We start from the raw sequence: 27,540 nt of genomic DNA, 5'->3' as shown, positions 1-27,540 counted from the left end.
ATGAGGATGATTTCAATCATCACTTGTCCCAGCAGTGAGGAGGACACAGCACGACATGTTGAGGACAGCTACAGTTCACTGACTCTGTGCGTTTGCATATGTGTCCTGCCTCTCTGCTCCCAGACCTTAAGAGGCCAGTGTTGATCAGTGGCTGTCCAGGTCTTTCACAGCCACCGACACACTGGCAGCACAATGATGATGTCTCTGACTCTACTGCTGGCCACCCTGGGGCTCCTTGTTCAGGGTGAGACTCTCCTCTGAAAACTTTGCTTCAGGATGCAGCCAGGTTCACCACAATGATGTTCTGCTATGATGGAGAAACACTGAAACAAGCAGCATTGACGTCCTTCCATCTGTTCCTTCATGTTAAAGAAATGATCCTCGTTTCTTCCAAGCTGGATTTGTCTCAATAACCCTTCTCCTCTTTTTCATATTTTCAGATTCATCAGGAGAAATCATCCTGACTCAGTCTCCTGGATCTCAGTCTGTTGTTCCAGGACAAACTGTCTCTATCAAATGTAAAACCAGTTCAGGCGTTAGCAGCTACCTCAACTGGTACCTTCAGAAACCTGGAGAAGCTCCTAAACTCCTGATTTATCAGGCTACAAACCTTCAGTCTGGAGTTTCAGATCGTTTTAGTGGAAGTGGATCTGGGTCTGACTACACTCTGACCATCAGTAGAGTTCAGGCTGAAGATTCAGGAGTTTACTACTGTCAGCAGAGTGACAGCAGCCCGTTCACACAGTGATACAACGTCGTACAAAAACCTCCCTCAGCTGCAGAGGAACTGATATGAATCAACAGCTGCACTGAAACTAAAACAGTAGAGTTTTCATGGAAGAAACAGAAACATTTAATAATAAGCATTTTTAGTCTTTTAATATGTTGTCTTTTGAACAAAAGTGAAAAGATTTCAGTTATTATGGAACCTTATTTAAGGACACTCGGTGTAATTTGAATATGTTTCATCAGTTCTGACTTAAAAGCTGCTCTGAAACCAAAACACTAAAGATCAGAAAAGAAAATAGGGCTCTAAGCCATATTAATTTGAAATATTTTAGTCATGAAAATTATGTATTTAATGTACAGGTTACACTGTTAATGATTTATTGACATAGAATTCGAAACAATGAGCTGAAAATCAAAGATGAACGTTGTCTATTCATGATTTAAAATCCTTTGATGAGTTTAATACAGAGTATGATAACTCACTTCACTCTGACCATCAGTAGAGTTCAGGCTGAAGATTCAGGAGTTTACTACTGTCAGCAGGGTGACAGCTTCCCGCTCACACAGTGATACAACGTCGTACAAAAACCTCCCACAGCTGCAGAGGAACTGATCTGAATCAACAGCTGCACCGAAACTAAAACAGCAAAAGTTTTACTAAAGAAAATGTAGTGAATAATGATCAACATAGAATATTTTACCACTAAATGTTCAGTATTTGACCAGAAAGTTGTACTTTTAATACTTCCATTAAAATAGGCTTTGAACCATTCTGCTGAAAATCAAAACTAACCTCAGTTAAAGTATGACAATGGAAACTAAAACAGTAAATATTATTTACTTAATGATTTTATCTCCTACACTTTTTTTTAATCACAAACATATTCATTAGTGAAATAAATTACAAAATCTTACAGGAATGAGATCCAATTTCCTTCATGTAAAATTGTTCATTATTCCACTGTAACATATTTTATTCATGCTGTGTTCTCTGTATTCAGAAGGACAAACGTATTTTATGATTGAAATCAAAAAAGATTTATGGATTAATTAATTCACTAACAATTTCATTCTTTCCTGTTTTCACCTCGTTGAGTTTTCTTTGTGGTTGAACTCTTCAGTGGAAGCAGCATGCAAATATTTCCAAGGTTAGAATGACACATCACACTCATTTAGTACCTGTTTACGCTGATGATATAATGCTCTTGGTTTCAGATTTAGGAAATATTTTTGGGACTTTTTTGTTTAAAGGATTTTGAGAATTCTTTGGATGCACAGAATAACAGCGTCAGAGTTCTACCATTAACACCCTGCAGTAATAAGAAATGACTGGATTATACTTCATTGAAATGTTACCGGGTGTCTACCATCACTGGTTCTGAGTTCCGACTGAGTTCATACTCTACACTCTCTTAATATACAGCGTATATGGATATACACTATATTATGTAGTCTGACACTTTCTTTCTAAAGTCATCATGGAGAAATTACAATATTTTTATCAACTCAGTTTTCATCTGGTTGTAATTCACTCTCCGTGACACTTTTCAAATAATAAAGATTAAAATGACTGATGTGATGAAAAGACTTTTATTATCTAGAAACACAGAAACATTATTGAAACGCTCGACAAGCTCGTAAATACTGCTACTGAAACAAGTCAAATAAAAGAGAGAGAGACAGTGTTACAGAGAGCAGGGGGGGAGCAATAGCAGAGTAAAACCAGTAGCAGAGTCCCAGGGAGTCGGGTCAGGACTGGGAACACTGGTCTCTCCTCAGCGTCTCTGAGACCAGAGTCTGGGAGCCCTGGGTTGCCTCACAGGTCACAGAGCCCACCTTGCTCCACTGGTCTGCAGTGAGCGTCAGGGTGCTGCTCCAGCTGTAGCGGCCGTCCTTGTCCAGCACCCCGGGGCTGCTGCTCTCCTCCCAGCTGCTGCTGCTGCTTCTGCCTCTGCCGTCCACCTTCCAGGCCAGATTCCAGTCTGAGGGGAAGCCCTTGTTGGCCAGGCACATGAGCGTGGCCTTCCCCCGCTGCAGCTCCTCGCTGGAGGGGGGCAGCACGGTCAGGGTGGGACGGGCATCACCTAGGAGACACCAATCAGCTTAGAGGACAGGGACCACACAGCTGTCAATCAAACACCAGCCACTTTGACACCTTCACTGTGTGAGTGTGGGTTTTCTCCTTTAAGAAGTTTCTGTCAGATGTTTTTTCTGCTCCATCAGTCACTCACTCACACATTGTCTCACTTCCCTTGAAGAAGCCTCTCATGCATATCAGCACAGAGAGAGTCCTCATATGAGCTGAAAAATAACTGACGGCCAAATTAAAAATTCAGACAAATCTAAAAGAAAAAACAAAACGATAAAAAGCCTCAGAAAAGTCTCAAGATTGTTTCAAACTGGGGTAAAAAGAAGCAAACATCAGAGATTTGACAGACGTTTAAAAACTGAGCTTCAGACAGACTGCTCAGAATTATTTGAACTCACCTTTAAAACAGCTGAATTAAAGTGGAGATTTAAAGACTAAATTTTCTACAGTAGGATTGTTGTTCTCTAATCTTTCCTGTCGTTCAAATTGTTCGCATTTCACAAATGAACGGGGACATTCAAAGAAAAGTTGAGTGAAGCTGCTCTGAGTTCAGCTTCACGGTTCAACAGGAGAAATGACCAATGAAACAGACATTTTAAGGTAATTTATATCAAGCCAATGGAAATTTATGTCTCCTACAAATGTTCAGACACAGCAATTATAACCTGAACTGATGATACAATATTTAATATTTGATCAGAAACTTACTGCCAACATCCAGTCTGGTTCCTCCACCAAAAGTCCACCACAGTGATACAAACTGACTGAGTGGTCGCACAAAAACCTCTCACTGTAGAGAGACACGACTGTTTGACTTTATCTGACAAAACTAAACCTGCAAGTCCTCAAGTTTCCCTCATCTAAATATTTGATTACATGATTTCTTTTATGGACCAATCACGGCTGTTGATTGGATTCAACTTTTACGTTTTAAACACAAAACTGTATTTTTGGATGTTGGCAGAAAACTTCAGGCAAAACAGTCATTTAGGATGTAAAATCAGATGTTTTACTTTCTAGAGAAAAATGTACGAGTGAAAAGCAAAATATTGTTTGTGACATTATAAAATACATCGAAAATTGAACTTACTGCCAACATCCAGTCTGGTTCCTCCACCAAAAGTCCACCACAGTGATACAAACTGACTGAGTGGTCGCACAAAAACCTCTCACTATGGAGAGACACGGCTCTTTGACTCTGACAACAACAAACTCATCAAAATCAGTCTCAGTCTGTAAAACACAACTGGTTGATATGAGACTGAACTTTAACAGACTGCCAGAAAATACCAAAATTAATTGTTTTGTTTCATATTCATGATATTTTTAAATGTGTCTTGAACTAAAACTGAGTGCTGTAGATGTAAAATCAACCAAAACAGACATTTCTGAAGAAAATCTGTTCAGAGGAGACAAATCCACCTAAAAGGAGTAGTGATACAGTCCTAATCAATACTCTGATAAATTGATTGATCCATTGAAAAACAGCATCATCAGAGTGATCCAGGTCCCTGTTGGAGTCAGTCAGAGCATTTCCATAGAGAGCCACTTTGCATCAGCAGCACCACAGAAATCCTGCTCATCAAGAACATGAGTTTGACTTTCGTCCTCACCTGGACTCTGCTCTGCTGGTCTCAGGGTGAGGAAAATCCTTTTTCTGTCATGTGAAAATCATTAGGAGTGTATCTGAATTTCACCCCACCATCTCATATCCAGTGTCTCTTCTCTCTCCTCAGGGTCTTTTGGACAAAACGTCCTGACTCAGCCCGCAGCCAAATCAGTGCAGCTTGGTCAACCTGTCTCTATAGAATGTAAGGCCAGTCCAAAAGTAGCTCAGTACTCTGGACCACAATACTACCTGGCCTGGTACCATCAGAAACACACAACACACAGGTGGTTCATGATGTTCATAGTGTCTCCACCAGTTTCCCTCCTGAACTTCAAACACTTCCCGTCCCACCTCAACAACCTGAAAGTTTCCTAAATGAAGGGAACAGTTCCAGTGAAGAACTCAATCAGACCATTAAAATCATAGCAACATCTAGCAGAGTCGGCTCCACTGATGTCAACCCACAAACCAAATTCTCAGTATATGAAACATCAACGTCCCCAGACTGTATTGAAATCTCAGGACACTGAAGCTCCATATCTGCAATGTAACAAATGTTTTCCGTTGCAGAAAGACTGACACTGTCACAAACATAATGTAATCTGAAACAGGAGACTAACACTAAATGTCCCTGAAAATAAATGTGTTGGCAGAGGATCAGATTTAGCTTCGGACACAAACAGCGTATCAAGATTTTCAGCAAGAGCCGCAATATTAAGTCTGAGAGGTTAAGTTGCTCCAGCAATGACCGATTTCTTCTTACTTTCTTTCAGGTTCTGTCATTTTTTATGACTAGAATTTATTATGAACAGAAAAATTAACCATCTTTTTTCAACCAGAGTGGAGTCTCAAAATACAATGTTAAAATGTACAGTTATCTATCGCCTGCAGACATGTAAAGAATCAGTTTCATCTGCCATAATATTAATCAACAGCATCATTCATAGTCTGAACAATGGAGGACCCAGGATGGAGCCTTGTGGAACACCAAAACTTAAACGGATAGTAGGTGGTTCATAATGAACAAATGAGCAAAAAACATCTCTGCTTGACAGATAAGGACTGAACCAGTTTAACACTGTGACTCAAGCTGGAAAAGGTCTACGGTACATCTATCAGTATATTGAAGCTGGCAGGGTCAGAGGCTGCACTGTATGTTTTTTTTCACTGCGTTTACACATTTTTCTACATATAGAGACCATCTCACAAAACAATCAAAGCACCAATACCACAATGACCCTTCAGTGCTGCAACATTGTCCTACCCAGCCAAATTACCAATGCCAGTTAGCAACAGCTGTGTTCAGCCAGTGACTTTCTCAGTAAAGGGTTCTGATATTCTCATAACTATACTAATAAGCTGCAGGTGTAAGCCTCCAATAGGCTGAGTATAGACGGTTTGGGATATTCAAGACTGAAGTTTCAAAAGACAAATGTTTATTCTGAATGTAAATCAAGTTCCAACATAAACATTTTGACAGTTGTGTTTTATATTGTCAGAAGATTTTGAAAAGTGTGTTCAATGTATTGGTACCAGTACTTTTCTAACAAATATTTCCACTTTACTAACAAGTATTTTGGTTGGGAATAGTCACGTTTGGTTCAACTGAAAAAAAATTGAGAAAGAGTGTAAAGGATAATTTCTCGTTCTCCAGGTTCAATCTCACGTCTTTAAGCGCTTTTCCAAGGGTTGTCTCAGTGCTGTGGTACGTGAAGGAGCTGGAGTTAACTTCATGTAATATGCAGTCAGTTGCTTAAGAACTACTTCTTCAATCTTAAATACCTCAGTGTGGATGATTTTAAGTGTAATGTGAGGCAGGTTTCTTACCCTACTGATGTTGTGTGCATTGTTTTCATTCTAGCAAGGCTGGTTTTATGCTGCAGTCTTGACCAGAATTCTGACTGTTTCATCTGAAAGAGGCCTTTATTTGACAAATAGAGAGAATTATTTTAAACAGAAGGATTTAATTTCAATGACTACACACCAGCCTGAGTTTCCGTTAACCTGAAGATCACCACGTGTTATGTCATGCTGCAGTGTCTACTCTGCAAACCTGTTTAAATGTCTTTTGAGGAAGAAATGACGAAGTGTCATCAGAGGTCTAAAGTCACATGTCAGAGACAATCATTCAGATCATTTAATGAAGAAATGACTGTTGAGTATTTCGCAGATGAAGACCTGCAGATACCAAACTAACTGAGACAAAGTCAACACTTTTGAGCGTGGTAGAGAGCAGTGAGCTAATCCCAGTTTAGGTCTCCCAAAACCACAAAAACCAGAATCCCAGAACACAGCTGATACACATGGAAAACCAAACACACGACATTCCTCGGAGGCAGAGGGGGCGTAATGAAAAAATCAGATTCAGAATTTCTCTTATTCACCATGAGGATGATTTCAATCATCACTTGTCCCAGCAGTGAGGAGGACGACATGTTGAGGACAGCTACAGTTCACTGACTCTGTGCGTTTGCATATGTGTCCTGCCTCTCTGCTCCCAGACCTTAAGAGGCCAGTGTTGATCAGTGGCTGTCCAGGTCTTTCACAGCCACCGACACACTGGCAGCACAATGATGATGTCTCTGACTCTACTGCTGGCCACCCTGGGGCTCCTTGTTCAGGGTGAGACTCTCCTCTGAAAACTTTGCTTCAGGATGCAGCCAGCTTCACCACAATGATGTTCTGCTATGATGGAGAAACACTGAAACAAGCAGCACTGACGTCCTTCCATCTGTTCCTTCATGTTAAAGAAATGATCCTCGTTTCTTCCAAGCTGGATTTGTCTCAATAACCCTTCTCCTCTTTTTCATATTTTCAGATTCATCAGGAGAAATCATCCTGACTCAGTCTCCTGGATCTCAGTCTGTTGTTCCAGGACAAACTGTCTCTATCAAATGTAAAACCAGTTCAGATGTTAGCAGCTCCCTCAGCTGGTACCTTCAGAAACCTGGAGACGCTCCTAAACTCCTGATTTATTGGGCTACAAACCTTCAGTCTGGAGTTTCAGATCGTTTTAGTGGAAGTGGATCTGGGTCTGACTACACTCTGACCATCAGTAGAGTTCAGGCTGAAGATTCAGGAGTTTACTACTGTCAGCAGGGTGACAGCAGCCCGTTCACACAGTGATACAACGTCGTACAAAAACCTCCCTCAGCTGCAGAGGAACTGATATGAATCAACAGCTGCACTGAAACTAAAACAGTAGAGTTTTCATGGCAGAAACAGAAACATTTAATAATAAGCATTTTTAATTTTTTAATATGTTTTCTTTTGAACTAAAGTGAAAAGATTTCAGTTATTATGGAACCTTATTTAAGGACACTCGGTGTAATTTAAATATTTTTCATCAGATCTGACTTAAAAGCTGCTCTGAAACCAAAACACTAAAGATCAGAAAAGAAAATAGGGTTCTCACCCTGATTAATTTGAAATATTTTAGTCATGAAAATTATGTATTTAATGTACAGGTTACACTGTTAATGATTTATTGACATAGGATTCGAAACAATGAGCTGAAAATCAAAGGTGAATTCTGTTTATTCGTGATTCTAAACCCATTGATGAGTTTATTACAGAGTATGATAACACATTAAGACTAAAGATGTAAATATTATACATTCTCCTACCATTTGCAGTTCAAACCAAAACATACTCTTTTTTGAAAAGAATAACAAAATCTGATTTCAACAGTGTTTTATAATTACTACTCATGTCATTATATCATATTCTATTCATGTTGTTTGCTCTGTATTCCAACAAACGTGTTTTATGATTGAAACCAAAAAGGATTTATGGATCATGTGATTCAGTGACATTTTATTTCTTTTCATTTGTCTCTGTGGTTGAGCCCTTCAGTAGAAACAGTGAATAAATATTTCAAGGGTTAAAATTGTAGATTACACCCATTTCATATCTCCTTTTGCTGATGATATACTACCTTTTATTTCAGATTTAAACATGGTTTTGAGACTTTTGTGTTTTTATTCATACAGATGGTTTTTGAACATTATTTTTTAAGACCTACAAGGATAATTGTTTTACAGTCTACCCATCAGCACACTTCAGAAATGAGAAGTGATTTAATGAGTTGTTATTAGCACAACTGTGTGTAAACTATCATTCTCACAAAGGTTTATTTTTATAGACAAATGTGCCCTGACAATGAAAGAGAAATTTTACAGTTATGAAAACAAATTGTGGACTTACACTACTGCTATCACTGGTTTGTAACAGTCAAGCATGAGTGAGAAAGTTTTTTCTGCATATAAATACTCTATTAATATAAAGCATATATGGATATAAATTAAGTAATCTCCCACTTTCCCACAATATTGAAACACTCAACAAGCTCGTAAATACTGCTAACATCCAAAAAAGAAATACTTGGATGTCGTTCATCTCTTTCCAAGCGGGATTTGTCTGAATAACCCTTCTCTTAATCTCCGTGAGGATGATTTCAATCATCACTTGTCCCAGCAGTGAGGAGGACACAGCACGACATGTTGAGGACAGCTACAGTTCACTGACTCTGTGCGTTTGCATATGTGTCCTGCCTCTCTGCTCCCAGACCTTAAGAGGCCAGTGTTGATCAGTGGCTGTCCAGGTCTTTCACAGCCACCGACACACAATGCACAGCACAATGATGATGTCTCTGACTCTACTGCTGGCCACCCTTGGGCTCCTTGTTCAGGTTGAGACTCTCCTCTGAAAACTTTGCTTCAGGATTCAGCCAGGTTCACCACAATGATGTTCTGCTATGATGGAGAAACACTGAAACAAGCAGCATTGACCTCCTTCCATCTGTTCCTTCATGTTAAAGAAAAAATCCTTGTTTCTTCCAAGCTGGATTTGTCTCAATAACCCTTCTCCTCTTTTTCATATTTTCAGATTCATCAGGAGAAATCATCCTGACTCAGTCTCCTGGATCTCAGTCTGTTGTTCCAGGACAAACTGTCTCTATCAAATGTAAAACCAGTTCAGATGTTAGCAGCTGGCTCAGCTGGTACCTTCAGAAACCTGGAGAAGCTCCTAAACTCCTGATTTATCAGGCTACAACCCTTCAGTCTGGAGTTTCAGATCGTTTTAGTGGAAGTGGATCTGGGTCTGACTTCACTCTGACCATCAGTAGAGTTCAGGCTGAAGATTCAGGAGTTTACTACTGTCAGCAGGGTAAAAGCTACCCGCTCACACAGTGATACAACGTCGTACAAAAACCTCCCTCAGCTGCAGAGGAACTGATCTGAATCAACAGCTGCACTGAAACTAAAACAGTAGAGTTTTCATGGAAGAAACAGAACCATTTAATAATAAGCATTTTTAGTCTTTTAATATGTTGTCTTTTGAACAAAAGTGAAAAGATTTCAGTTATTATGGAACCTTATTTAAAGACACTCGGTGTAATTTGAATATGTTTCATCAGTTCTGACTTAAAAGCTGCTCTGAAACCAAAACACTAAAGATCTGAAAAGAAAATAGGGCTCTCAACCATATTAATTTGAAATATTTTAGTCATGAAAATTATGTATTTAATGTACAGGTTACACTGTTAATGATTTATTGACATAGGATTCGAAACAATGAGCTGAAAATCAAAGATGAACGTTGTCTATTCATGATTTAAAATCCTTTGATGAGTTTATTACAGAGTATGATAACTGACTACACTCTGACCATCAGTAGAGTTCAGGCTGAAGATTCAGGAGTTTACTACTGTCAGCAGGGTGACAGCTTCCCGCTCACACAGTGATACAACGTCGTACAAAAAGCTCCCACAGCTGCAGAGGAACTGATCTGAATCAACAGCTGCACCGAAACTAAAACAGCAAAAGTTTTACTAAAGAAAATGTAGTGAATAATGATCAACATTGAATATTTTACCACTAAATGTTCAGTATTTGACCAGAAAGTTGTACTTTTAATACTTCCATTAAAATAGGCTTTGAACCATTCTGCTGAAAATCAAAACTAACCTCAGTTAAAGTATGACAATGGAAACTAAAACAGTAAATATTATTTACTTAATGATTTTATCTCCTACCCTTTTTTCTTTAATCGCAAACATATTCATTAATGAAATAAATTACAAAATTTTACAGGAATGAGATCCAATTTCCTTCATGTAAAACTGTTCATTATTCCACTGTAACATATTTTATTCATGCTGTGTGCTCTGTATTCAGAAGGATAAACGTATTTTATGATTTAAATCAAAAAAGATTTATGGATTAATTAATTCACTAACAATTTCATTCTTTCCTGTTTTCACCTCGTTGAGTTTTCTTTGTGGTTGAACTCTTCAGTGGAAGCAGCATGCAAATATTTCCAAGGTTAGAATGACACATCACACTCATTTCGTACCTGTTTACGCTGATGATATATTGCTCTTGGTTTCAGATTTAGGAAATATTTTTGGGACATTTTGTTTAAAGGATTTTGAGAATTCTTTGGATACACAGAATAACAGCGTCAGAGTTCTACCATTAACACCCTGCAGTAATAAGAGACGACTGGATTATACTTCATTGAAATGTTACCAGGTGTCTACCATCACTGGTTCTGAGTTCCGACTGAGTTCATAATCTATACTCTCTTAATATACAGCGTATATGGATATACACTATATTATGTAGTCTGACACTTTCTTTCTAAAGTCATCATGGAGAAATTACAATATTTTTATCAACTCAGTTTTCATCCGGATGTAATTCACTCTCCGTGACACTTTTCAAATAATAAAGATGAAAACGACTGATGTGATGAAAAGACTTTTATTATCTAGAAAAACAGAAACATTATTGAAACGCTCGACAAGCTCGTAAATACTGCTACTGAAACAAGTCAAATAAAAGAGAGAGAGACAGTGTTACAGAGAGCAGGGGGGGAGCAGTAGCAGAGTAAAACCAGTAGCAGTGTTCCCAGGGAGTCGGGTCAGGACTGGGAACACTGGTCTCTCCTCAGCGTCTCTGAGACCAGAGTCTGGGAGCCCTGGGTGGCCTCACAGGTCACAGAGCCCACCTTGCTCCACTGGTCTGCAGTGAGCGTCAGGGTGCTGCTCCAGCTGTAGCGGCCGTCCTTGTCCAGCACCCCGGGGCTGCTGCTCTCCTCCCAGCTGCTGCTGCTGCTTCTGCCTCTGCCGTCCACCTTCCAGGCCAGATTCCAGTCTGAGGGGAAGCCCTTGTTGGCCAGGCACATGAGCGTGGCCTTCCCCCGCTGCAGCTCCTCGCTGGAGGGGGGCAGCACGCTCAGGGTGGGACGGGCATCACCTAGGAGACACCAATCAGCTTAGAGGACAGGGACCACACAGCCATCAATCAAACACCAGCCACTTTGACACCTTCACTGTGTGAGAATGGGTTTTCTCCTTTAAGGAGTTTCTGTCAGATGTTTTTTCTGCTCCATCAGTCACTCACTCACACATTGTCTCACTTCCCTTGAAGAAGCCTCTCATGCATATCAGCACAGAGAGAGTCCTCATATGAGCTGAAAAATAACTGACGGCCAAATTAAAAATTCAGACAAATCTAAAAGAAAAAACAAAACGATAAAAAGCCTCAGAAAAGTCTCAAGATTGTTTCAAACTGGGGTAAAAAGAAGCAAACATCAGAGATTTGACAGACGTTTAAAAACTGAGCTTCAGTCAGACTGTTCAGAATAATTTGAACTCACCTTTAAAACAGCTGAAGTAAAGTGGAGATTTAAAGACTAAATTTTCTACAGTAGGATTGTTGTTCTCTAATCTTTCCTGCCGTTCAAATTGTTAACATTTCATAAATGAACGGAGACATGTAAAGAAAATTTGAGTGAAGCTGCTCTGAGTTCAGCTTCACGGTTAAACAGGAAAAATGAACAATGAAACAGAGATTTTAAGGTAATTTACATCAAGCCAATGGAAATTTATGTCTCCTACAAATGTTCAGACACAGCAATTATAACCTGAACTGATGATACAATATTTAATATTTGATCAGAAACTTACTGCCAACATCCAGTCTGGTTCCTCCACCAAAAGTCCACCACAGTGATACAAACTGACTGAGTGGTCGCACAAAAACCTCTCACTGTAGAGACACGACACTTTTGACTTTGTCTGACAAAACTAAACCTGCAAGTCCTCACTAAATATTTGATTACATGATTTCTTTTATGGACCAATCACAGCTGTTGATTGGATTCAACTTTTACGTTTTAAACACAAAACTGTATTTTTGGATGTTGGCAGAAAACTTCAGGCAAAAACGTCATTTAGGATGTAAAATCAGATGTTTTACTTTCTAGAGAAAAATGTACGAGTGAAAAGCAAAATATTGTTTGTGACATTATAAAATACATCGAAAATTGAACTTACTGCCAACATCCAGTCTGGTTCCTCCACCGAACGTGTACCACAGTGATACAAACTGACTGAGTGGTCGTACAAAAACCTCTCACTATGGAGAGACACGGCTCTTTGACTCTGACAACAACAAACTCATCAAAATCATTCTCAGTCTGTAAAACACAACTGGTTGATATGAGACTGAACTTTAACAGACTGCCAAAAAAATACCAAAATTAATTGTTTTGTTTCATATTCATGTTATTTTTAAATGTGTCTTGAATTAAAACCGAGTGCTGTAGATGTAAAATCAACCAAAACAGACATTTCTGAAGAAAATCTGTTCAGAGGCAACGAATCCACCTAAAAGGAGTAGTGATACAGTCCTAATCAATACTCTGATAAATTGATTGATCCATTGAAAAACAGCATCATCAGAGTGATCCAGGTCCCTGTTGGAGTCAGTCAGAGCATTTCCATAGAGAGCCACTTTGCATCAGCAGCACCACAGATATCCTGCTCATCAAGAACATGAGTTTGAGTTTCGTCCTCACCTGGACTCTGCTCTGCTGGTCTCAGGGTGAGGAAAATCCTTTTTCTGTCATGTGAAAATCATTTGGAGTGTATCTGAATTTCACCCCACCATCTCATATCCAGTGTCTCTTCTCTCTCTCAGGGTCTGTTGGACAAAACGTCCTGACTCAGCCCGCAGCCAAATCAGTGCAGCTTGGTCAACCTGTCTCTATAGAATGTAAGGCCAGTCCAAAAGTAGCTCAGTACTCTGGACCACAATACTACCTGGCCTGGTACCATCAGAAACACACAACACACAGGTGGTTCATGATGTTCATAGTGTCTCCACCAGTTTCCCTCCTGAACTTCAAACACTTCACCTCCCACCTCAACAACCTGAAAGTTTCCTAAATGAAGAGAACAGTTCCAGTGAACAACTCAATCAGACCATTAAAATCATAGCAACATCTAGCACAGTCGGTACCACTGATGTCAACCCACAAACCAAATTCTCAGTATATGAAACATCAACGTCCCCAGACTGTGTATAAATCTCAGGACAGTGAAGCTCCATATCTGCAATGTAACAAATGTTTTCCGTTGCAGAAACACTGACACTGTCATAAACATAATGTAATCTGAAACAGGAGACTTACACTAAATGTCCCTGAAAATAAATGTGTTGGCAGAGGATCAGATTTAGCTTCGGACACAAACAGCGTATCAAGATTTTCAGCAAGAGCTGCGATATCTAAGTCTGAGAGGTTAAGTTGCTCCAGCAATGACCGATTTCTTCTTACTTTCTTTCAGGTTCTGTCATTTTTTATGACTAGAATTTATTATGAACAGAAAAATTAACCATCTTTTTTCAACCAGAGTGGAGTCTCAAAATACAATGTTAAAATGTACAGTTATCTATCGTCTGCAGACATGTAAAGAATCAGTTTCATCTGCCGTAATAACAATCAACAGCATCATTCAAAGTCTGAACAATGCAGGACCCAGGATGGAGCCTTGTGGAACACCAAAACTTAAACGGATAGTAGGTGGTTCATAATGAACAAATGAGCCAAAATCATCTCTGCCTGACAGATAAGGACTGAACCAGTTTAACACTGTGACTCAAGCTGGAACAGGTCTACGGAACATCTATTAGCATATTGAAGCTGGCAGGGTCAGAGGCTGCACTGTATGTTTTTTTCACTGCGTTCACACATTTTTCTACATATAGAGACCATGTCACAGAACAATCAAAGCACCAACACCACAATGACCCTTCAGTGCTGCAACATTGTCCTACCCAGCCAAAATACCAGTGTCAGTTATCAACAGCTGTGTTCAGCCAGTGACTTTCTCAGTAAAGGGTTCTGATATTCTCATAACTATACTAATAAGCTGCAGGTGTAAGCCTCCAATAGGCTGAGTATAGACGGTTTGGGATATTCAAGACTGAAGTTTCAAAAGACAAATGTTTATTCTGAATGTAAATCAAGTTCCAACATAAACATTTTGACAGTTGTGTTTTATATTGTCAGAAGATTTTGAAAAGTGTGTTCAATGTATTGGTACCAGTACTTTTCTAACAAATATTTCCACTTTACTAACAAGTATTTTGGTTTGGAATAGTCACGTTTGGTTCAACTGAAAAAAAATTGAGAAAGAGTGTAAAGGATAATTTCTCGTTCTCCAGGTTCAATCTCACGTCTTTAACCGCTTTTCCAAGGGTTGTCTCAGTGCTGTGGTACGTGAAGGAGCTGGAGTTAACTTCATGTAATATGCATTCAGTTACTTAAAAGCTACTTCAATCTTAAATACCTCAGTGTGGATGATTTTAAGTGTAATGTGAGGCAGGTTTCTTACCCTACTGATGTTGTGTGCATTGTTTTCATTCTAGCAAGGCTGGTTTTACGCTGCAGTCTTGACCAGAATTCTGACTGTTTCCTCTGAAAGAGGCCTTTATTTGACAAATAGAGAGAATTATTTTAAAAGAAAGGATTTAATTTCAATGACTACACACCAGCCTGAGTTTCCGTTAAGCTGAAGATCACCACGTGTTATGTCATGCTGCAGTGTTTGCTCTGCAAACCTGTTTAAATGTCTTTTGAGGAAGAAATGACGAAGTGTCATCAGAGGTCTAAAGTCACATGTCAGAGACAATCATTCAGATCATTTAATGAAGAAATGACTGTTGAGTATTTCGCAGATGAAGACCAGCAGATACCAAACTAACTGAAACAAAGTCAACACTTTTGAGGCAGTGGTAGAGAGCAGTGAGCTAATCCCAGTTTAGGTCTCCCAAAACCACAAAAACCAGTATCCCAGAACACAGCTGATACACATGGAAGACCAAACACACAACATTCCTCGGAGGCAGAGGGGGCGTAATGAAAAAATCTGATTCAGAGTTTCGATTAATCTCCATGAGGATGATTTCAATCATCACTTGTCCCAGCAGTGAGGAGGACGACATGTTGAGGACAGCTACAGTTCACTGACTCTGTGCGTTTGCATATGTGTCCTGCCTCTCTGCTCCCAGACCTTAAGAGGCCAGTGTTGATCAGTGGCTGTCCAGGTCTTTCACAGCCACTGACACACTGGCAGCACAATGATGATGTCTCTGACTCTACTGCTGGCCACCCTGGGGCTCCTTGTTCAGGGTGAGACTCTCCTCTGAAAACTTTGCTTCAGGATGCAGCCAGATTCACCACAATGATGTTCTGCTATGATGGAGAAACACTGAAACAATTAGCATTGACGTCCTTGCATCTGTTCCTTCATGTTAAAGAAATGATCCTTGTTTCTTCCAAGCTGGATTTGTCTCAATAACCCTTCTCCTCTTTTTCATATTTTCAGATTCATCAGGAGAAATCATCCTGACTCAGTCTCCTGGATCTCAGTCTGTTGTTCCAGGACAAACTATCTCTATCAAATGTAAAACCAGTTCAGGCGTTAGCAGCTACCTCAGCTGGTACCTTCAGAAACCTGGAGACGCTCCTAAACTCCTGATTTATTATGCTACAACCCTTCAGTCTGGAGTTTCAGATCGTTTTAGTGGAAGTGGATCTGGGTCTGACTACACTCTGACCATCAGTAGAGTTCAGGCTGAAGATTCAGGAGTTTACTACTGTCAGCAGAGTGACAGCTTCCCGCTCACACAGTGATACAACGTCGTACAAAAACCTCCCTCAGCTGCAGAGGAAGTGATCTCAATCAACAGCTGCACTGAAACTAAAACAGTAGAGTTTTCATGGCAGAAACAGAAACATTTAATAATAAGCATTTTTAATTTTTTAATATGTTTTCTTTTGAACTAAAGTGAAAAGATTTCAGTTATTATGGAACCTTATTTAAGGACACTCGGTGTAATTTAAATATTTTTCATCAGATCTGACTTAAAAGCTGCTCTGAAACCAAAACACTAAAGATCAGAAAAGAAAATAGGGTTCTCACCCTGATTAATTTGAAATATTTTAGTCATGAAAATTATGTATTTAATGTACAGGTTACACTGTTAATGATTTATTGACATAGGATTCGAAACAATGAGCTGAAAATCAAAAGGTGAATTCTGTTTATTCGTGATTCTAAACCCATTGATGAGTTTAATACAGAGTATGATAACACCTTAAGACTAAAGATGTAAATATTATACATTCTCCTACCATTTGCAGTTCAAACCAAAACATACTCTTTTTTGAAAAGAATAACAAAATCTGATTTCAACAGTGTTTTATAATTACTACTCATGTCATTATATCATATTCTATTCATGTTGTTTGCTCTGTATTCCAACAAACGTGTTTTATGATTCAAACCAAAAAGGATTTATGGATCATCTGATTCAGTGACACTTTATTTCTTTTCAATTGTCTCTGTGGTTGAGCCCTTCAGTAGAAACAGTCAATAAATATTTCAAGGGCTAATTGTAGATTACACCCATTTCATATCTCCTTTTGCTGATGATATACTACCTTTTATTCCAGATTTAAAAAAGGTTTTGAGACTTTTGTGGTTTTATTCATACAGATGGTTTTTGAACATTATTTTTTAAGACCTACAACAATAATAGTTTTGCAGTCTACCCATCAACACACTTCAGAAATGAGAAGCGATTGAATGAGTTGTTATTAGCACAACTGTGTGTAAACTATCATTCTCACAAAGGTTTATTTTTATAGACAAATGTGCCCTGACTATGAAAGAGAAATTTTACAGTTATGAAAAGAAAATGTGGACTTACACTACTGCTATCACTGGTTTGTAACAGTCAAGCATGAGTGAGAAAGTTTTTTCTAAATATAAATACTATGTTAATATAAAGCATATATGGATATAAATTATGTAATCTCCCACTTTCCCACAATATTGAAACACTCGACAAGCTTGCAAATACTGCTAACATCCAAAAAAGAAATACTTGGATGTCGATCATCTCTTTCCAAGCGGGATTTTTCTGTAGAACCCTTCTCTTAATCTCCGTGAGGCTTATTTCAATCATCACTTGTCCCAGCAGTGAGGAGGACGACATGTGGAGGACAGCTACGGTTCACTGACTCTGTGCGTTTGCATATGTGTCCTGCCTCTCTGCTCCCAGACCTTAAGAGGCCAGTGTTGATCAGTGGCTGTCCAGGTTTTTCACAGCCACTGACACACTGGCAGCACAATGATGATGTCTCTGACTCTACTGCTGGCCACCCTGGGGCTCCTTGTTCAGGGTGAGACTCTCCTCTGAAAACTTTGCTTCAGGATGCAGCCAGGTTCACCACAATGATGTTCTGCTATGATGGAGAAACACTGAAACAAGCAGCATTGACCTCCTTCCATCTGTTCCTTCATGTTAAAGAAATGATCCTCCTATCTTCCAAGCTGGATTTGTCTCAATAACCCTTCTCCTCTTTTTCATATTTTCAGATTCATCAGGAGAAATCATCCCGACTCAGTCTCCTGGATCTCAATCTGTTGTTCCAGGACAAACTGTCTCTATCAAATGTAAAACCAGTTCAGATGTTAGCAGCTACCTCAACTGGTACCTTCAGAAACCTGGAGACGCTCCTAAACTCCTGATTTATTGGGCTACAAACCTTCAGTCTGGAGTTTCAGATCGTTTTAGTGGAAGTGGATCTGGGTCTGACTACACTCTGACCATCAGTAGAGTTCAGGCTGAAGATTCAGGAGTTTACTACTGTCAGCAGGGTTACAGCAGCCCGTTCACACAGTGATACAACGTCATACAAAAACCTCCCTCAGCTGCAGAGGAACTGATCTGAATCAAATACTGCACTGAAACCAAAACACTAACAGAGCCGACACTAACATACAGAAAATGTAGCAAATATTGATCAACATTTAATATTTTATCACTAAATGTTCAGTATTTGACCAGAAAGTTGTACTTTTAATACTTCCATTAAAATAGGCTTTGAACAATTCTGCTGAAAATCAAAACTAACCTCAGTTAAAGTATGACAATGGAAACTAAAACAGTAAATATTATTTACTTAATGATTTTATCTCCTACACTTTTTTTTAATCACAAACATATTCATTAGTGAAATAAATTACAAAATCTTACAGGAATGAGATCCAATTTCCTTCATGTAAAATTGTTCATTATTCCACTGTAACATATTTTATTCATGCTGTGTGCTCTGTATTCAGAAGGACAAACGTATTTTATGATTGAAATCAAAAAAGATTTATGGATTAATTAATTCACTAACAATTTCATTCTTTCCTGTTTTCACCTCGTTGAGTTTTCTTTGTGGTTGAACTCTTCAGTGGAAGCAGCATGCAAATATTTCCAAGGTTAGAATTACACTTCACACTCATTTCATACCTGTTTACGCTGATGATATACTGCTCTTGGTTTCAGATTTAGGAAATATATTTAGGACTTTTTTGTTTAAAGGATTTTGAGAATTCTTTGGATACACAGAATAACAGCGTCAGAGTTCTACCATTAACACCCTGCAGTAATAAGAGACGACTGGATTATACTTCATTGAAATGTTACCAGGTGTCTACCATCACTGGTTCTGAGTTCCGACTGAGTTCATAATCTATACTCTCTTAATATACAGCGTATATGGATATACACTATATTATGTAGTCTGACACTTTCTTTCTAAAGTCATCATGGAGAAATTACAATATTTTTATCAACTCAGTTTTCATGTGGATGTAATTCACTCACCCTGACACTTTTCAAATAATAAAGATGAAAACGACTGATGTGATGAAAAGACTTTTATTATCTAGAAACACAGAAACATTATTGAAACGCTCGACAAGCTCGTAAATACTGCTACTGAAACAAGTCAAATAAAAGAGAGAGAGACAGTGTTACAGAGAGCAGGGGGGGAGCAGTAGCAGAGTAAAACCAGTAGCAGAGTCCCAGGGAGTCGGGTCAGGACTGGGAACACTGGTCTCTCCTCAGCGTCTCTGAGACCAGAGTCTGGGAGCCCTGGGTGGCCTCACAGGTCACAGAGCCCACCTTGCTCCACTGGTCTGCAGTGAGCGTCAGGGTGCTGCTCCAGCTGTAGCGGCCGTCCTTGTCCAGCACCCCGGGGCTGCTGCTCTCCTCCCAGCTGCTGCTGCTGCTTCTGCCTCTGCCGTCCACCTTCCAGGCCAGATTCCAGTCTGAGGGGAAGCCCTTGTTGGCCAGGCAAATGAGCGTGGCCTTCCCCCGCTGCAGCTCCTCGCTGGAGGGGGGCAGCACGGTCAGGGTGGGACGGGCATTACCTAGGAGACACCAATCAGCTTAGAGGACAGGGACCAAACAGCTATCAATCAAACACCAGCCACTTTGACACCTTCACTGTGTGAGAGTGGGTTTTCTCCTTTAAGGAGTTTCTGTCAGATGTTTTTTCTGCTCCATCAGTCACTCACTCACACATTGTCTCACTTCCCTTGAAGAAGCCTCTCATGCATATCAGCACAGAGAGAGTCCTCATATGAGCTGAAAAATAACTGACGGCCAAATTAAAAATTAAGACAAATCTAAAAGAAAAAACAAAACGATAAAAAGCCTCAGAAAAGTCTCAAGATTGTTTCAAACTGGGGTAAAAAGAAGCAAACATCAGAGATTTGACAGACGTTTAAAAACTGAGCTTCAATCAGACTGTTCAGGATAATTTGAACTCACCTTTAAAACAGCTGAAGTAAAGTGAAGATTTAAAGACTAAATATTCTACAGTAGGATTGTTGTTCTCTAATCTTTCCTGCCGTTCAAATTATTTGCTTTTCACAAATGAACGGAGACATGTAAAGAAAATGTGAGTGAAGCTGCTCTGAGTTCAGCTTCACGGTTAAACAGGAGAAATGACCAATGAAACAGAGATTTTAAGGTAATTTACATCAAGCCAATGGAAATTTATGTCTCCTACAAATGTTCAGACACAGCAATTATAACCTGAACTGATGATACAATATTTAATATTTGATCAGAAACTTACTGCCAACATCCAGTCTGGTTCCTCCACCAAAAGTCCACCACAGTGATACAAACTGACTGAGTGGTCGCACAAAAACCTCTCACTGTAGAGAGACACGACTCTTTGACTTTGTCTGACAAAACTAAACCTGCAAGTCCTCACTAAATATTTGATTACATGATTTCTTTTATGGACCAATCACAGCTGTTGATTGGATTCAACTTTTACGTTTTAAACACAAAACTGTATTTTTGGATGTTGTCAGAAAACTTCAGGCAAAAACGTCATTTAGGATGTAAAATCAGATGTTTTACTTTCTAGAGAAAAATGTACGAGTGAAAAGCAAAATATTGTTTGTGACATTATAAAATACATCGAAAATTGAACTTACTGCCAACATCCAGTCTGGTTCCTCCACCGAACGTGTACCACAGTGATACAAACTGACTGAGTGGTCGTACAAAAACCTCTCACTATGGAGAGACACGGCTCTTTGACTCTGACAACAACAAACTCATCAAAATCAGTCTCAGTCTGTAAAACACAACTGGTTGATATGAGACTGAACTTTAACAGACTGCCAAGAAATACCAAAATTAATTGTTTTGTTTCATATTCATGATATTTTTAAATGTGTCTTGAATTAAAACCGAGTGCTGTAGATGTAAAATCAACCAAAACAGACATTTCTGAAGAAAATCTGTTCAGAGGCAACAAATCCACCTAAAAGGAGTAGTGATACAGTCCTAATCAATACTCTGATAAATTGATTGATCCATTGAAAAACAGCATCATCAGAGTGATCCAGGTCCCTGTTGGAGTCAGTCAGAGCATTTCCATAGAGAGCCACTTTGCATCAGCAGCACCACAGATATCCTGCTCATCAAGAACATGAGTTTGAGTTTCGTCCTCACCTGGACTCTGCTCTGCTGGTCTCAGGGTGAGGAAAATCCTTTTTCTGTCATGTGAAAATCATTTGGAGTGTATCTGAATTTCACCCCACCATCTCATATCCAGTGTCTCTTCTCTCTCCTCGGGGTCTGTTGGACAAAACGTCCTGACTCAGCCCGCAGCCAAATCAGTGCAGCTTGGTCAACCTGTCTCTATAGAATGTAAGGCCAGTCCAAAAGTAGCTCAGTACTCTGGACCACAATACTACCTGGCCTGGTACCATCAGAAACACACAACACACAGGTGGTTCATGATGTTCATAGTGTCTCCACCAGTTTCCCTCCTGAACTTCAAACAGTTCCCGTCCCACCTCAACAACCTGAAAGTTTCCTAAATGAAGAGAACAGTTCCAGTGAACAACTCAATCAGACCATTAAAATCATAGCAACATCTAGCACAGTCGGTACCACTGATGTCAACCCACAAACCAAATTCTCAGTATATGAAACATCAACGTCCCCAGACTGTGTATAAATCTCAGGACAGTGAAGCTCCATATCTGCAATGTAACAAATGTTTTCCGTTGCAGAAACACTGACACTGTCATAAACATAATGTAATCTGAAACAGGAGACTTACACTAAATGTCCCTGAAAATAAATGTGTTGGCAGAGGATCAGATTTAGCTTCGACACAAACAGCGTATCAAGATTTTCAGCAAGAGCTGCGATATCTAAGTCTGAGAGGTTAAGTTGCTCCAGCAATGACCGATTTCTTCTTACTTTCTTTCAGGTTCTGTCATTTTTTATGACTAGAATTTATTATGAACAGAAAAATTAACCATCTTTTTTCAACCAGAGTGGAGTCTCAAAATACAATGTTAAAATGTACAGTTATCTATCGTCTGCAGACATGTAAAGAATCAGTTTCATCTGCCGTAATAACAATCAACAGCATCATTCAAAGTCTGAACAATGCAGGACCCAGGATGGAGCCTTGTGGAACACCAAAACTTAAACGGATAGTAGGTGGTTCATAATGAACAAATGAGCCAAAATCATCTCTGCCTGACAGATAAGGACTGAACCAGTTTAACACTGTGACTCAAGCTGGAACAGGTCTACGGAACATCTATTAGCATATTGAAGCTGGCAGGGTCAGAGGCTGCACTGTATGTTTTTTTTCACTGCGTTCACACATTTTTCTACATATAGAGACCATGTCACAGAACAATCAAAGCACCAACACCACAATGACCCTTCAGTGCTGCAACATTGTCCTACCCAGCCAAAATACCAGTGTCAGTTATCAACAGCTGTGTTCAGCCAGTGACTTTCTCAGTAAAGGGTTCTGATATTCTCATAACTATACTAATAAGCTGCAGGTGTAAGCCTCCAATAGGCTGAGTATAGACGGTTTGGGATATTCAAGACTGAAGTTTCAAAAGACAAATGTTTATTCTGAATGTAAATCAAGTTCCAACATAAACATTTTGACAGTTGTGTTTTATATTGTCAGAAGATTTTGAAAAGTGTGTTCAATGTATTGGTACCAGTACTTTTCTAACAAATATTTCCACTTTACTAACAAGTATTTTGGTTTGGAATAGTCACGTTTGGTTCAACTGAAAAAAAATTGAGAAAGAGTGTAAAGGATAATTTCTCGTTCTCCAGGTTCAATCTCACGTCTTTAACCGCTTTTCCAAGGGTTGTCTCAGTGCTGTGGTACGTGAAGGAGCTGGAGTTAACTTCATGTAATATGCATTCAGTTACTTAAAAGCTACTTCAATCTTAAATACCTCAGTGTGGATGATTTTAAGTGTAATGTGAGGCAGGTTTCTTACCCTACTGATGTTGTGTGCATTGTTTTCATTCTAGCAAGGCTGGTTTTACGCTGCAGTCTTGACCAGAATTCTGACTGTTTCCTCTGAAAGAGGCCTTTATTTGACAAATAGAGAGAATTATTTTAAAAGAAAGGATTTAATTTCAATGACTACACACCAGCCTGAGTTTCCGTTAAGCTGAAGATCACCACGTGTTATGTCATGCTGCAGTGTTTGCTCTGCAAACCTGTTTAAATGTCTTTTGAGGAAGAAATGACGAAGTGTCATCAGAGGTCTAAAGTCACATTTCAGAGACAATCATTCAGATCATTTAATGAAGAAATGACTGTTGAGTATTTCGCGGATGAAGACCAGAAGATACCAAACTAACTGAGACAAAGTCAACACTTTTGAGGCAGTGGTAGAGAGCAGTGAGCTAATCCCAGTTTAGGTCTCCGAAAACCACAAAAACCAGTATCCCTAAACACAGCGTATATACATGGAAGACCAAACACACGACATTCCTCGGAGGCAGAGGGGGCGTAATGAAAAAATCTGATTCAGAGTTTCGATTAATCTCCATGAGGATGATTTCAATCATCACTTGTCCCAGCAGTGAGGAGGACGACATCTTGAGGACAGCTACAGTTCACTGACTCTGTGCGTTTGCATATGTGTCCTGCCTCTCTGCTCCCAGACCTTAAGAGGCCAGTGTTGATCAGTGGATGTCCAGGTCTTTCACAGCCACTGACACACTGGCAGCACAATGATGATGTGTCTGACTCTACTGCTGGCCACCCTGGGGCTCCTTGTTCAGGGTGAGACTCTCCTCTGAAAACTTTGCTTCAGGATGCAGCCAGGTTCACCACAATGATGTTCTGCTATGATGGAGAAACACTGAAACAAGCAGCATTGACCTCCTTCCATCTGTTCCTTCAATTTAAAGAAATGATCCTCGTTTCTTCCAAGCTGGATTTGTCTCAATAACCCTTCTCCTCTTTTTCATATTTTCAGATTCATCAGGAGAAATCATCCTGACTCAGTCTCCTGGATCTCAGTCTGTTGTTCCAGGACAAACTGTCTCTATCAAATGTAAAACCAGTTCATATGTTAGTAGCTACTTCAGCTGGTACCTTCAGAAACCTGGAGAAGCTCCTAAACTCCTGATTTATGGGGCTATAAACCTTCAGTCTGGAGTTTCAGATCGTTTTAGTGGAAGTGGATCTGGGTCTGACTACACTCTGACCATCAGTAGAGTTCAGGCTGAAGATTCAGGAGTTTACTACTGTCAGCAGAGTATCAGCAGCCCGTTCACACAGTGATACAACGCCGTACAAAAACCTCCCTCAGCTGCAGAGGAACTGATCTGAATCAACAGCTGCACCGAAACTAAAACAGCAACAGTTTTACTGAAGAAAATGTAGCAAATAATGATCAACATTAAATATTTTATCACTAAATATTCAGTATTTGACCAGAAAGTTGTACTTTTAATACTTCCATTAAAATAGGCTTGGAACCATTCTGCTGAACCTCAAATTTAACGGATGGAAAACTAAAACAGAAACTAAAACAGTAAAACAGACGGCCATATTTAAAATTCAGACAAATCTAAAAGAAAAAACAAAACGATAAAAAGCCTCAGAAAAGTCTCAAGATTGTTTAAAACTGGGGTAAAAAGAAGCAAACATCAGAGATTTGACAGACGTTTAAAAACTGAGCTTCAGTCAGATTGTTCAGAATAGTTTGAACTCACCTTTAAAACAGCTGAATTAAAGTGGAGATTTAAAGACTAAATATTCTACAGTAGGATTGTTGTTCTCTAATCTTTCCTGCCATTCAAATTGTTCGCATTTCACAAATGAACGGAGACATGTAAAGAAAATGTGAGTGAAGCTGCTCTGAGTTCAGCTTCACGGTTAAACAGGAGAAATGACCAATGAAACAGAGATTTTAAGGTAATTTACATCAAGCCAATGGAAATTTATGTCTCCTACAAATGTTCAGACACAGCAATTATAACCTGAACTGATGATACAATATTTAATATTCAATCAGAAACTTACTGCCAACATCCAGTCTGGTTCCTCCACCAAAAGTCCACCACAGTGATACAAACTGACTGAGTGGTCGCACAAAAACCTCTCACTGTAGAGAGACACGACTCTTTGACTTTGTCTGACAAAACTAAACCTGAGAGTCCTCAAGTTTCCCTCATCTAAATATTTGATTACATGATTTCTTTTATGGACCCATCACGTTTGTTGATTGGATTTTTTTTTTCGTTTAAATAAAACTTTTTTTTTTTGGATTGTGTCTTTCAGCAAAAACGTCATTTAGGATGTAAAATCAGATGTTTTACTTTTTAGGAGAAAAAAAAAAATAAAAAAAAAAAAAAATTGTTTGTGACATTATGAAATAATACATCGAAAATGAACTTACTGCAACATCCAGTCTGGTTCCTCCCCAACGTGTACCACAGTGATACAACTGACTGGAGAGGGTCGTAACAAAAACTCTCACTGTAGAGAGACACGACTCTTTGACTTTGTCTGACAAAACTAAACCTGCAAGTCCTCAAGTTTCCCTCATCTAAACTTCTGATTACATGATTTCTTTTATGGACCAATCACGGCTGTTGATTGGATTCAACTTTTACGTTTTAAACACAAAACTGTATTTTTGGATGTTGGCAGAAAAATTCAGGCAAAACAGTCATTTAGGATGTAAAATCAGATGTTTTACTTTCTAGAGAAAAATGTACGAGTGAAAAGCAAAATACTGTTTGTGACATTATGAAATACATCGAAAATTGAACTTACTGCCAACATCCAGTCTGGTTCCTCCACCGAACGTGTACCACAGTGATACAAACTGACTGAGTGGTCGTACAAAAACCTCTCACTATGGAGAGACACGGCGCTTTGACTCTGACAACAACAAACTCATCAAAATCAGTCTCAGTCTGTAAAACAAAACTGGTTGATATGAGACTGAACTTTAACAGACTGCCACAAAATACCAAAATTAATTGTTTTGTTTCATATTCATGATATTTTTAAATGTGTCTTGAATTAAAACTGAGTGCTGTAGATGTAATATCAACCAAAACAGACATTTCTGAAGAAAATCTGTTCAGAGGAAACAAATCCACCTAAAAGGAGTAGTGATACAGTCCTAATCAATACTCTGATAAATTGATTGATCCATTGAAAAACAGCACCATCAGAGTGATCCAGGTCCCTGTTGGAGTCAGTCAGAGCATTTCCATAGAGAGCCACTTTGCATCAGCAGCACCACAGAAATCCTGCTCATCAAGAACATGAGTTTGAGTTTCGTCCTCACCTGGACTCTGCTCTGCTGGACTCAGGGTGAGGAAAATCCTTTTTCTGTCATGTGAAAATCATTAGGAGTGTATCTGAATTTCACCCCACCATCTCATATCCAGTGTCTCTTCTCTCTCCTCGGGGTCTGTTGGACAAAACGTCCTGACTCAGCCCGCAGCCAAATCAGTGCAGCTTGGTCAACCTGTCTCTATAGAATGTAAGGCCAGTCCAAAAGTAGCTCAGTACTCTGGACCACAATACTACCTGGCCTGGTACCATCAGAAACACACAACACATTGGTGGTTCATGATGTTCATAGTGTCTCCATCAGTTTCCCCCCGAACTTCAAACAGTTCAGCTCCCACCTCAACAATCTGAAAGTTTCCTAAATGAAGAGAACAGTTCCAGTGAAGAACTCAATCAGAACAATAAAATCATAGCAACATCTAGCACAGTCGGTACCACTGATGTCAACCTACAAACCAAATTCACAGTATATGAAACATCAATTCCAGGACAAACTGTCTCTATCAAATGTAAAACCAGTTCAGATGTTAGCAACTACCTCCAATGGTACCTTCAGAAACCTGGAGACGCTCCTAAACTCCTGATTTATTATGCTACAACCCTTCAGTCGGGAGTTTCAGATCGTTTTAGTGGAAGTGGATCTGGGTCTGACTACACTCTGACCATCAGTAGAGTTCAGGCTGAAGATTCAGGAGTTTACTACTGTCAGCAGAGTAGCAGCAGCCCGCTCACACAGTGATACAACGTCGTACAAAAACCTCCCTCAGCTGCAGAGGAACTGATCTGA

At 39.4% G+C, this 27,540-nt stretch overlaps 8 gene segments (V, D, J or C); 5 read left to right on the top strand and 3 right to left on the bottom strand.

Annotated features, from left to right (window-relative positions):
* Positions 1-171: 171 nt before the first annotated feature.
* On the top strand, positions 172-1,017 carry LOC120786648. The segment is given in 2 exon segments: positions 172-244; positions 441-1,017. Coding segments are annotated over 2 exon segments (360 nt in total).
* A 1,308-nt stretch (positions 1,018-2,325) lies between these two features.
* LOC120786660 lies at positions 2,326-3,948 on the bottom strand (the record flags this gene model as incomplete). The annotated part of the segment is given in 2 exon segments: positions 2,326-2,813; positions 3,909-3,948. Coding segments are annotated over 2 exon segments (375 nt in total), but the record flags the coding sequence as incomplete, so codon positions are not given.
* Positions 3,949-6,976: 3,028 nt separating this feature from the next.
* On the top strand, positions 6,977-7,553 carry LOC120786650. The segment is given in 2 exon segments: positions 6,977-7,049; positions 7,246-7,553. Coding segments are annotated over 2 exon segments (360 nt in total).
* Positions 7,554-11,197: 3,644 nt separating this feature from the next.
* On the bottom strand, positions 11,198-14,074 carry LOC120786483. The segment is given in 3 exon segments: positions 11,198-11,689; positions 12,772-12,827; positions 14,055-14,074. Coding segments are annotated over 3 exon segments (411 nt in total).
* Positions 14,075-15,830: 1,756 nt separating this feature from the next.
* LOC120786644 lies at positions 15,831-16,415 on the top strand. The segment is given in 2 exon segments: positions 15,831-15,911; positions 16,108-16,415. Coding segments are annotated over 2 exon segments (360 nt in total).
* Positions 16,416-17,888: 1,473 nt separating this feature from the next.
* On the top strand, positions 17,889-18,502 carry LOC120786649. The segment is given in 2 exon segments: positions 17,889-17,969; positions 18,166-18,502. Coding segments are annotated over 2 exon segments (360 nt in total).
* Positions 18,503-19,507: 1,005 nt separating this feature from the next.
* On the bottom strand, positions 19,508-20,739 carry LOC120786662 (the record flags this gene model as incomplete). The annotated part of the segment is given in 2 exon segments: positions 19,508-19,995; positions 20,709-20,739. Coding segments are annotated over 2 exon segments (366 nt in total), but the record flags the coding sequence as incomplete, so codon positions are not given.
* Positions 20,740-24,139: 3,400 nt separating this feature from the next.
* LOC120786645 lies at positions 24,140-24,722 on the top strand. The segment is given in 2 exon segments: positions 24,140-24,218; positions 24,415-24,722. Coding segments are annotated over 2 exon segments (360 nt in total).
* Positions 24,723-27,540: the final 2,818 nt, after the last annotated feature.

The sequence above is a fragment of the Xiphias gladius genome, chromosome 24 (assembly GCF_016859285.1).
Source record: "Xiphias gladius isolate SHS-SW01 ecotype Sanya breed wild chromosome 24, ASM1685928v1, whole genome shotgun sequence".
Classification (NCBI taxonomy): Eukaryota; Metazoa; Chordata; class Actinopteri; order Istiophoriformes; family Xiphiidae; genus Xiphias; species Xiphias gladius.
The sequence above is the reverse complement of the archived record's forward strand: the minus strand, read 5'-3'. Positions and strand labels throughout refer to the sequence as shown.